We start from the raw sequence: 11,926 nt of genomic DNA, 5'->3' as shown, positions 1-11,926 counted from the left end.
TAGAATGAACTAATAAAGTTTAGGAGATTCTTCAACAGACTCAACTGACTAACTCGATCTAGAATCAGTAACCAGTAAGACGATGTTGCTGGGTCATGATGTTTCTCTCATTTCTTCCTGCAGAGGGCGCATGGGGCAGTTTGAGTTTTCATCCAGCCTCAGGCTGTTGTAATTCACCCCTCCTTATACTGACATCATGGAAAAAACTGTCAGTGAAATGAATATAACAGAGGACCGAGTGGTTAATTTTATATGACGCATGGAAAAAAAATAAACTGATACCCAGCAACCTCACATGGTACATGGAAAAGCAAGTCAATGGAAAGATAAAATATATTAGAGATATTGGCAACATCTAATACTAATCAAGTAATAACCTAATTCCCAACACATTTATAGCCAGCACAGTCACACACAACCTATGTGTTTATCTGATGGTACAGTACATGTGTTTATCTGATGGTACAGTACATGTGTTTATCTGATGGCGAGCCATAGCTGTAGCGCATCCCGTACACTCCAATAGTATCCAGCGCATGCCTATTAGCGCCTCCTATGGAAGGAGGGATGGACAGGAGGCGGGGTTTACCGAACAGGAGTGAGAAGAAGAGGGTTTTAATCCCAGAGTTATCCCCCGTGTAGTTTGGGGGTTCTGCTGTTGTCACCCCTCTGTGGTCACCTCCTGGCTGAAGGAAGGTAATTAACCCTTTTGTGTCTGCCCTGAGTGCTGTATAGCTGGCATTGGAACTCGATTGCTTGTTGTTAGAATGTTTGGATAAATCCCAAATTTTTTTTATCAATACATTATTCCAGCCCCTGAGCCCCTAAGGATCCCATAGATCGCCGATCACTATAGAAACTTTCTCAGGCGTGCCCCATGTGATCCCCTTCTCCCTGCTTCGGATGCGCCGTGTTGTTTTTTTCTGCAAACGGAAATCCTTTTTTTTTTTTTTTTTGGATTGAATTCCTGAGGTTCTGACTTTTTACATCACAAGGAACTTTGACATTTTTTTTACTGTGATCAGCAAAACCGGATTTTCCCCCTTTTTTCCTGCGCAACTGAACTCTAACAGCCATAGAAGTTGCATAGACTTTGAGACTTAAAACCCGATATTTCTTCTTTTTTTTCCTGTAGGATCATGGAAATTTGGAAGTTTCCGCCCTTTCGTACATGGCTTTAAACGGATATGCCGACTGTGCTTTCCCCCCCCCGAGTTGCTGGAATATTTGAGCTCTGGGATGGGTCTGTGTTGAATCTCCAGGCGGATCAGACGTGGGGTGAGTTTGTTATATTGTTTGGATTAGTCTTATAAACACAGCGAGTTGGGAGTCGGAGCAGAAATACCTGTTTGTGGAACCAATATGCTGAGGAAATGTATGTCCGGATGGAGTGTGTGTGCTCCCTGTGTGTGTGTGTTCCCCCTGTATGTGTGTGTTCCCCCTGTATGTTCTCTGTGTATGTGTGTTCCCCCTGTATGTTCTCTGTGTATGTGTGTTCCCCCTGTATGTTCTCTGTGTATGTGTGTTCCCCCTGTATGTTCTCTGTGTATGTGTGTTCCCCCTGTATGTTCTCTGTGTGTGTGCTCTCCCTGTATGTTCTCTGTGTGTGTGCTCTCCCTGTATGTTCTCTGTGTGTGTGCTCTCCCTGTATGTTCTCTGTGTGTGTGCTCTCCCTGTATGTTCTCTGTGTGTGTGCTCTCCCTGTATGTTCTCTGTGTGTGTGCTCTCCCTGTATGTTCTCTGTGTGTGTGCTCTCCCTGTGTACAATGCCCTGCATTGTGTATGCATGAGAAGCCACAAGATAGAATGTTGGTGTAAATGCAGCACTTATACGTTGTAGAAAGGTTGTATTTTAATTTTTAGTTGCTTTTAAATTTTAAGCAAAATATTAAGGAATATACACTCTACTAAACAATAAACATGTGTGTTAAGTGTTTATTTTAATGCATACTTTGGGCTAACTGCAGACACTTTGTGGGTGACGGTAGTACCCGGTCACCTTCCTTCCATGTAACAGATGACGCGTTACAGGGACCCCCGAAGCATCGTGGGAACAGGCAATGCACACAACCTTTTCATGTTACTCAGAACAGGGCTGTATGGTAATCAGGATGTGGCGACTTTTCCAAAAGAGTATGTATGCGGATGCCTGCTGCTACATGTATGTCCGCGTACTACTGCGTGTGTGATGTACAACAAAGCAAGGAATCGGTGCACACCCAGTTAATACTATTTAAAAATCACCTGAGGCATAACTATTGCAGATCCCGTCACACTATATGGCCATATATCTCTTCGCCCACCGCTACGTCAAACTACCACAGTTTTCATATAACCAAACAGAAAATGAGTGTAAGCCATAAATGATAATTTTACAGAAAGTGCAGGGTGTCTTACTTTTGTGAGTTTACATTCTACTTGGGAGTTAAAATAGCTGATGAAGCGTCTCCAAGAAGAGAAAAAAAACAAAACATAAAAGGGACAAATAAAAAATATGCTGTCATCCCTGCAGAATGTGGAACGCTCTGCTGATGGCTTAAGGCTTGGCCCTCTAAACGTGATAATATGACTGATAAGTCATTGTGCCAGGTGGCTGAGAATGCATTGGGAGCATGCGAATGCCTGTGAGTGAGCGAGTGCGCGCATGCATAAGCCACTAGACTAAGCAGTGCTGCCTTCCAAGCAACAAGCACTGGTTAGGGAAGCAAAGTTATGTTACCGTGTAGGTGTCTATAAACCTTCCATTGGGTTGGTTTGAACATCACTACTTTTTAACTGGAAATGGTTTAATTTCATCCCAAAATTACGGTATGTTCAGCTGTTACCCGCCTGTCTGCGATGTGTATGGTCCTGTTACGGAGTAGAATGGATTAGTATGCAGGGGTACATTTTAAAGCAAGCACAAAGTAAATCCTGCACTGTGTGGATGTGGATTGTGTGATATAGATTTCGAGATAAGGTGGAAGAACAGATTAAGGAAGTAACTAATGAGGACAATTAAGGAAAACATTGCCAGCTGTAGTCATTGGAGTATTCTATGGTGGCATTTAGGATACGTTTATGAATATGTTTGAGAGTGGTCATATGGAGCAGTTTATGTGGTAGAGTCAGGAGAGATGTTATGCGCAGCGTTTATAGAAGGAGGTTTAAGGGGTTTATAAGGGGCCAGTTTTTTGTTTGGAGTTGTAAGGCACAGTTACAGTAGGTAGGGTTTGGTTACCTTTGATCTATAGCTGTATATTTTGCACATTCCATGAATGTTACTTTTACATTGTATGTAACTGCATTAGTGTAATGGGTTAATTTAATGTTGCAGGCTGTGTTTTTCCTGTCTGCCATCATGGCGCTGAAAGCGAGAGCTCTCTACAGCTTCCAGAGTGAGAACAAGGAGGAAATTGACATTGTGGAGAATGAGGAGCTTCAGTTGTTTAGTGATGCGTCCTTGGATGGATGGCTTCAGGGAACGAATAGCCGCGGTGAGACAGGTCTGTTCCCTGCATCCTACGTGGAGATCCTTCGCCCACGTTCAGACTCGGTCCAGGTAGATTACTCACGGCATCTTACAAGTTATGTGGAAACTACTCACCATGGAAGCTATGATGATGACGACGACGATGATGATGACTGGGATGATTGGGATGACGGGCAGTCTGTGGCAGAAGGACCCAGTGGTGCCAATGGAGTTCCACACAGTCAGCCACAGCACCACCATTATTCCAGGGATGAGCCAGTCCACCGTCCACGGCCACAGTTAGAGCGCCAGGATAGTGTGACCAGTGCCAAAAGGGGCAGTGTGGTAGGGAGGAATTTGAACCGGTTCTCCAGTTTTGTTAGGTCTGGTGTGGAGGCCTTTGTTCTTGGAGATGTCCCCCAGCTGAGTAGAATCGTAGAGAAACATGCTATAGAAATGGGACCCAAGGGGCCACAGTGGATGCCGCACCCCTATCCATTCAATTGCTCTGTGGAGGAGCCCACGAAGCAGACCAAGTTCAAAGGAATCAAGAGTTACATCTCTTACAGGTGAGACCTTTTTTTAATGAGGTTTAGGGCAAACTTATTTATTTGACATTAATTTGATGTTTATACTTTTCCCAATACGCATAATGTTTGTAATCCATTTTTTTCTTTTGCATGTTCGTTGCAATGAGACAGTGTTAGTCTACTGTCTGCCAACGTGACACGCTACTTCAGCCTGAATATATTGTACTTACACAAAAATATACCTTTTAAAATATTTATAGATGCTCCTGTGAAGTTTTTTTTAATATATAAATATAATGTAACTTTGGATGCTTTTTGCTGAGTTAAAACGCAGTTGTCTGTTTTAAATGCTGGAGAACTTGCTTTCTGATGTCTCGGTAGACTGTCCCTTTAAATATACCAAGACCTAGTCTTACTGTATTGTTTGCGTTCACACTTTGATTCTTTGTCTGACTAATGAAGCTGAATGGGGACAAGACTGAAGGAGCTCTGACAGAAAGAAATATGGAGCATAGTTGGGTATTACATGATGATTAACTCTGATTGTATCTAGTGTAACCTGCAGCTTGCCTTTCCAACCGTAAGAAATAAAGCAACTTTCTTCAACGTTAAACTTTACCAGTGTTCTCACAACATTTCCAACAAAAGTACTTCTAGTTGCTGTCTCGTGAATGCACTCCTGACACATATACAGTAACTGTACCTAAAAACACTGAAAATACACCCTGGCTGTATCCGTTCCCAACAAAAGCTTTTCTGCTCTGCTGTGACATTTCTTCCTTTTATTATTTAGTAAAGCTTACACACACACACACACATTTGTAGCATAAATATTTTGGTGAATTTCAGATTTCCGAGGAATTCAAATTTAAGCAGGCAATGCAACAAAGTGTCTGGAAAAGCAAGCAAGCAGGGTGCTGGGCTGTATAGTGAGAGGCATTAGTAGCAGGAAGACGGAGGTAGTTCTGGCACTTCACAAATCTCCGTTCAGGCCTCACCTAAAGTATTGTGTACATTTCTGACAGTTCTGGAGACCCCATCTCCAGAAGGATATTGACACATTGGAGAGAGTTTAGAAGAGGGCTACTAGTAGGTGAATTGTTTGCAGAATAAAAATGATCAAGAAATACTAAGGGAGCTCAATGTGTTTAGATTTGAAGAGAGAGAGGGGATGTCCTGGAAACATTTACATACCCAAAGCAATTTAATATAGTGGAGAAGGGAAGTTTGTTTCAAATTAGGAAAAATAGCAGAACAAGTGTTCATAATCTAAAACTATGGCTTATATGTAATTTAACGGTGTTTTACTTTAGGAAGCTAGTAGTAAATTAATTGAAAAGACTCCGAGCAGAAGGGGTAGAGGTTAAAACAGTGAAGGGCTTTAGATGTCCATGGGTTCAGCATAAATTACCATTCCGTTTGTAGTTAAAGATTTAAAAACCAAACCATAAATTAGATACTTTTTTATTATAATTTTTTTCCCCTGTGTCATTTTGTTCTGTAGGTTGTGATGTGTAAACTCAGGGTGGTTATTAGAGCACTGTGTGTTATATGGGTGTGACACTTGTCGGAGAAGTACGCTTCTGCTTTTATTATTGTAAAAGGAGTTGTTGTGTCACTGTGTCACCATGCATTCGAGGGAACAATGCGTGTAGGAAGGGTGAGATTCCAAGAGAAACTGCTGCATTTTTACTTGTCACAATGTCATCATGAAAGTTGAGTGGTCATATTCTTCTGTTTCTATGCATGGGGTAGATAACGATAACATTTCTAAATATCTGTGCAAATTTCCAAATTGTGACTCCTTGTCAGGGATGCCACAATCAATCATCGCAAAGTTTTCTTAATCACATTTATTTTATTTTACAGACTGACTCCTGGTCACACCAATTCACCGGTTTACAGGCGCTACAAGCACTTTGACTGGCTCTACAACCGCCTGCTGCATAAATTTACTGTGATCTCTCTACCCCACTTACCAGAAAAGCAGGCAACAGGTCGATTTGAAGAGGATTTCATTCAGAAGCGCAAACGTCGGCTTGTCTTATGGATGGACCACATGACCAGCCATCCTGTTCTCTCCCAGTATGATGGTTTTCAACATTTCCTGAGCTGTCGGGATGATGAGAAACAGTGGAAGGCAGGCAAGCGACGAGCAGAGAGAGATGAGCTGGTGGGTGCCAGCTTCCTTTTGACATTGCAAATACCTTCTGAACATCAAGACCTCCAGGACGTGGAGGAGCGAGTTGACGTTTTCAAGGCCTTCTCCAAAAAGATGGATGAAAGTGTCCTTCAGTTGAGTGGTGTAGTATCAGAACTTGCACGAAAGCACTTGGGAGGCTTTCGTAAGGAGTTCCAGCGGCTAGGAAGTGCATTGCAAGCATTAAGCCATTCTTTCCAGTTGGATCCTCCCTATAGCTCTGAGCCGCTAGTGGGTGCCATCTCTCACACTGGACACACTTACGAGAGAGTAGGGGAGATGTTTGCTGAGCAGCCCAAGAATGACCAGTTCAGGCTGCTGGACACTCTTTCGCTTTACCAAGGCCTGCTTTCCAATTTCCCAGACATCATTCACCTACAGAAAGGTACAGCACTAAGTTTGCTTTGTGTCCTTTTATGCTTTAGACCATGTTAAAAGTGACTTGTCCACTAAAGGAATCATTAGGGCGTAAAACTTTTTTTTTTTTTTTTTTTCTTTTAAATCTCTCTATAACGCATAGTTTAAACACTTATACACTTTAATCTCTCCACATTTAATATACTTTATGCTGGGTCATCTCGGACCATTTTGCAGAAGGTTTAACGCTTCATCATTAATAGTGAAATTGGTGAGATGAAGTTCGCTTAATGTTATCTTGCAACTGTTTCAAGTGAACAAACATACAAGTTTAAATGGGCTCCCTTGTCTCTAAAAACACTGTTTCTGAAGGTCAATGGTTTTCAGGTGTTCTAATTTTTATGGGCCACATGCACTTAATGTTTCAAGTGCTCAGAACGTATTTCCCAATCTGAGCACAAGTGCAAAAAATCATGTTCGTAAGTATTACCTAGAATTTTGTAGGGAAAGTAATTATTTGAATGTCTATGATTTAAAGGAAAAATGTAGCTTGTAAACAGAGTTTGCATATAATGTAACATTTTCTGTTAAAGAAACTTGTATTCTTGATGACCCCTTTTGTATCTTCTGTGGCACCTGCAGGAGCGTTTACGAAAGTGAAGGAAAGCCAGCGGATGAGTGATGAAGGGCGCATGGAGCAGGATGAAGCAGATGGAGTCCGGAAGCGCTGTCGTGTGGTGGGCTTTGCTTTGCAGGCAGAAATTAACCATTTCCACCAGAGGAGGTTGCTGGATTTCAAACAGGCCATCCAGCATTACCTAAAAGAGCAGATTGTCTTTTACCGCAGAGTGAGCGATGAGTTGGAGAAGACTCTACACAAGTATGATGACCTGTGACACTAGTGGTTACAAAACAGACTAAGCCTTTATGGAACTGTTTGGGAGTTTTGTCTTTACTGGTCAGAGTTTTATAGGCAAAAAAATACATTCCTGGTTACAGTTTGACTGATTGAATTCTCTGTGGATTTCTTTTGGACTCTGAAAGCAAATCTTTCTATGCTTTTACGTTTGTACCAAGTTGCCTCTCTAAGGGGATCGTTCCTTTTAACATTAGCTAGATCCCTGGCTGCAAAAGGGCGGGAAGGTTTTAGAGGGCAATTTTCAGCTTTAGAGTCCAAAGACTGTGTGATTCTGTTATGAAAAGGTTAAGTTTAGAGATGATTTATCAGCTGGTGTTTTATATTGGTATAATGTATATTTTGATAGGTGCTGCTGTGTTACAAGATCAATAATAAATCAAAGCTTTATATTTTATGCTGTGTCAAAATTTGGTTCTAGTTGTCACAACATTATTTTGAAGCAGCATCCTCATACCAATATGGGATCTATTATTACATTTCCCTTTTTATATAAAGGTTTCAGGTAATGGGTTGCAAAAATTGCTAAAGAACAACTCTAACTGTGCAATGATTTTTCGTTTGTGACATCAAAATCAACACCCATACATTAAGAACTGGAGAATAAAACTGCCGCTGTGCCCTATTAATTTTTTGTTTGATTTTTCTTATTATTAACAAATCCCACGTGTGCAACCTGTATTGTGCACTTAACCAATGTTATTTAGCAGTATGCACCTGACATCTTCCTTACGCCCCTGCTTTATTGTTCCCCGTGGACAGCTGTATCCATAAAATGTATTTATTGAAAATGCTTGTTTAATTTACAGATATCTGACAATTTTATTTCCTTTGCCCCTTATTCATTTTATGATGTGGCACCAAAACACCGTACTTTCCTTTTTAGATGCCCTCCAGTTATCGATGGAGATCTTTAATAGGGACGATGCATGAAAGCACTTTAACTGACCATGTTCATTCACAGAGGGAACGTGATCACTGCTCATGGTAGAAACTGTGAGGGAATGATGAATACTGAAACAAATCTTTAGGGATTGCTATTTTTAAATCCTAATGGAGGTTACACATTGGCTTCTTAGCTGTTCTAAGAGTTGTTAATTCTGCTATGCAATGCGAGTGGCTCTTTCCTTGTTCTGCGCCCGCTGGATAAACGGCAGTATCCACAGGGCTGCTGAGCAGTGCAGGACCTGACCCCAGAGCTGAAGGGTGTGCCTGTCATGGTCCAGGGTGGAGTTTGGTTCTGTGCATAAATCCTGCACACGCTCGGTGCCTTGGAGGGAGTGATATCACACAGTAGGAATGCGATCCACTCAGAGTGAGGTGGCAGCAAGTCAGTCTTCTACGCAACAGCACAGCCCCAGCCGACAGCATACACCTTCTAACTAGAAGTGGAATAAGATCCGAGCAGACGCTACACAAGTTGCTGGGAGCTCGTGTTGACTTGCGATTATTCATGCTTTGTTTGCCAAACAAATACACACTTTGTACAGATTGGGAGATCAATAGACAATTTCTGCACATAGAGGGAGGACCTAGTTTGTATTGTAGTTAAAGGATTCGGAGCTAGAATGTGTAAGTGAGGTTATATTACATTATATAGCACTGCGTTTTATGCTGCAAGTGAATTTTTTTTTTTTCCATGGGACCTCTTTAAAGACATGAATCACGTTGCTGTTGCCAAACCTCAGCAATGTACTACCTTTAAGCTTGCTTTCCATCTTTAGGCCTTTTGCAAAGCCCTGTGGTCTTTCTTTCAAGCATGGCTTCAGAATATAGCCTTTTGGTATTTTATTAGGTTTTTATATTTAAAGTGCTTCAGCAACACCCTTAAGCATCACTTTTCTCTATGAATGAAATGTGATGTAACTTTGACCATACGTACTGTAGATTATTTATTACGGGGTGTAAGTGAGACATCGTGCAGTGGAATTGAATTAGTATAATGAATGGCAAGTGGGAGGAAATGGCCGGCATCGATGAGCCTCTCCGACAACTCATTTATCTAAAATGTGTAATATAGTTAATTCTAAATATGCAGCGCTAGACTCTACACACCAGCACCAAAATAAAGAAAATCGAATACAAACCCCCAAATGGCTAAAGGCAAATGAACAGAGGATTGTCTCACTGTAATAAATAGGCTAATTAAGCTGCTAGTAATTTATGTAGTTCATTTATGAAAGACAAAGCCGGGCCGATACATAAGGCTGGCATTGGAATATGGTGCACTAATTTTTCAGACCCATTGATCTCATTCATGGCTAGAAGGAAGGAGACACCAAAGATTTAAGACACAATGAGCACTGGGGAACCAGCAATCTTTATATCGATCACTGGAAGGTTAAAGTAAAAATACAAGATAAGATGTGGGAGTATCCTAGGACCCCACGTTTTCACTAAGCACTTAATTTGATGGTATTTTTCCCTTAGCGTTGTGTTCATGAAGATCATGTTCTTACAGTATATCAGTATCCTGCATATTACCATCTAAAGTACCGTAATACATAGCTATTAGAAACACACTTTTTTGCATTTGCCATAGATGCAGCCATCTTTAATTTTTTTACTTAATTACTGTTTTTCCTGCAACAACTGAGTCAACTGGCTCAGGCATTCTTTGTAAGGGGTGGGGTGGTTGAGGATATCTAGATATGATCAGCATGCTGGTCAAGCCACCTTCTGGCAACTGATCTTAGCTTCCTGGTAAAATATTCACATTTAAATATCTCTACTGATCGGAAAACAAAGCCACGCCGTGTAGTTGGTTTGCATAAATGGGTTTAGTTAAGACAGCAACGGTTCCCAGTTAAAAATAGATTGGCTTAAAAATAATTAGTTCTGGGCCTATTATTCCTCTAGAACAGGCAACTTTACACTGTCTAAAAAGACCTAGAGCCTCCGTAAGAAGAAATCTATGTGCATAACTACAAATTAAACGTTCCTTCCTGAAGTCTACAATTTCCTCTTAGTGGCTGGAATCAAGTCACTTTTCATTGCCGTGCGGTTGTACTTTGTCAGTGTTTGCACTGTGTACGTAGACGTGCGTGTAGCAGATGCAGCAGCTGTATAATTGTAGGAGACGCTGGTACAATTATAGAGCGGTGTTTCCATAATAGTTGTATATGGGATACTGATGCAATGTTTGTTGTGCATGTGTGGCGCTGATGCAATGTTGGGTTTGTGTGCGTTGCTGGCGCTGTAACAGTGTTTCACTTTGAGACTTGGGAGAGGATTAGTGTGCTGTACAAACTGCTATAGCTGTAGTGAATACGTACAATAGCAGTTTGTGTGATAGGTGCTGAGCATTCACGCATGAGGGTTGCTGTGTGTGGTGAAATTGTGTTTGTGCGTATATGGTGTTGATTTAGTTGTAGTGTGAAGGTGGTAGATTTGAATGTGACATTTATGGAAAGTGTTGCTCTGCACGTAGGAGGTGCATTTGTGAAACGTAGAAGCAGTTTGTGGCCACAGAGACACTGTGTGTAAACAGTGCATGTACACACGCTACGAGTGTTGGTATCTGTGGAATCTGGCGGCTCCTCTCCCCCTCGCACATAGAACAATGCTGGATAACAGTTTCATTGTATAATATTGTCTTTACAGATTCATTTATTCTAATTAGACTAGTAGACTGCATTTTCAGTATTCTCGCAATCACTGGCTACATGAAAAGGTCATACTTCTGTAGACAACTCTTAGGAAATAGAAAAAAGAAAACAAAACAAGTTATGATAATGAACAGATTTTTTTTGTTTTCTCAATGATCAGGACATTAAAAAAAAATTGTATAAATTGCTTACCCCATATATTGAAGTGCAAAACAAATTATACATTTCTTAAGGTATAAATAACTGATATACTACCATTCAAACGTTTGAGGTCACTTAGCTGTTGGAAATTTCTAGCTGTGTAACATAATTGTAAAAAGGGAATCTAAGGATTGATTAGGCTTTTAAACTTAAACTTGTATTAGCGAACACAATGTGCCATTAATACACAGGAGTGATGGTTGCTGATAAGAGGCCTATGAAGATATTCCATAAAAAAATTGCCTTTTTTCCAGATACGAGTCTTTTGAACAATAGCCTTTATTACTGTACATATATTCTTTAAAAATGAATATACTAACAAGACGGTAAATCATAAATATAATCTCTCTGAAATAATAATGCTCTATCTCCGCTCATATGACAATATATATCAAACCCTTCCACATTCGACTACATGGCACCAGCTTGGTACCTTTTTTTTTTTTTTTAAAAAATTTTATTTTATTATTTAACACTGATGCCTAAATGTGTATGAGGATATTTTTGCTTAATTTTACATAGCTGTAAAATTACAGACGATGTTAAAATTAATTTTCACCTGAAGTTCACATTTTATTAGCTTGATGCTACATCTGTTCCTGGTGTCAGACCAACACAATCTCATCATCCATCCCATCATGCTGAAGGCTCTTTCAACTAATG

At 40.6% G+C, this 11,926-nt stretch overlaps 1 protein-coding gene across 1 annotated transcript; it reads left to right on the top strand.

Annotated features, from left to right (window-relative positions):
- The first annotated feature begins 536 nt into the window (after window positions 1-536).
- Window positions 537-8,083, top strand: SNX33 (sorting nexin 33). The gene is made up of 5 exons (XM_053464412.1): window positions 537-696; window positions 1,136-1,278; window positions 3,317-4,020; window positions 5,851-6,566; window positions 7,181-8,083. Exons 3-5 carry the CDS (start codon window positions 3,341-3,343, stop codon window positions 7,432-7,434), a joined length of 1,650 nt encoding a protein of 549 aa, XP_053320387.1. The 5' UTR covers window positions 537-696; window positions 1,136-1,278; window positions 3,317-3,340; the 3' UTR covers window positions 7,435-8,083.
- The last annotated feature ends 3,843 nt before the right edge of the window (window positions 8,084-11,926 follow it).

This window comes from Spea bombifrons, chromosome 4 (genome assembly GCF_027358695.1).
Source record: "Spea bombifrons isolate aSpeBom1 chromosome 4, aSpeBom1.2.pri, whole genome shotgun sequence".
NCBI lineage: Eukaryota > Metazoa > Chordata > Amphibia > Anura > Pelobatidae > Spea > Spea bombifrons.
This window is presented reverse-complemented; position numbering and strand designations above follow the sequence as displayed.

Excerpts from the sequence above, each read along its gene's own strand:
- SNX33 (XM_053464412.1), top strand. The coding sequence starts at position 3,341 with ATGGCGCTGAAAGCGAGAGCTCTCTACAGCTTCCAGAGTGAGAACAAG. Across the intron at positions 4,021-5,850 it reads AAGAGTTACATCTCTTACAG|ACTGACTCCTGGTCACACCA; the intron begins GTGAGACCTTTT and ends TTTATTTTACAG. Across the intron at positions 6,567-7,180 it reads CATCATTCACCTACAGAAAG|GAGCGTTTACGAAAGTGAAG; the intron begins GTACAGCACTAA and ends TGGCACCTGCAG.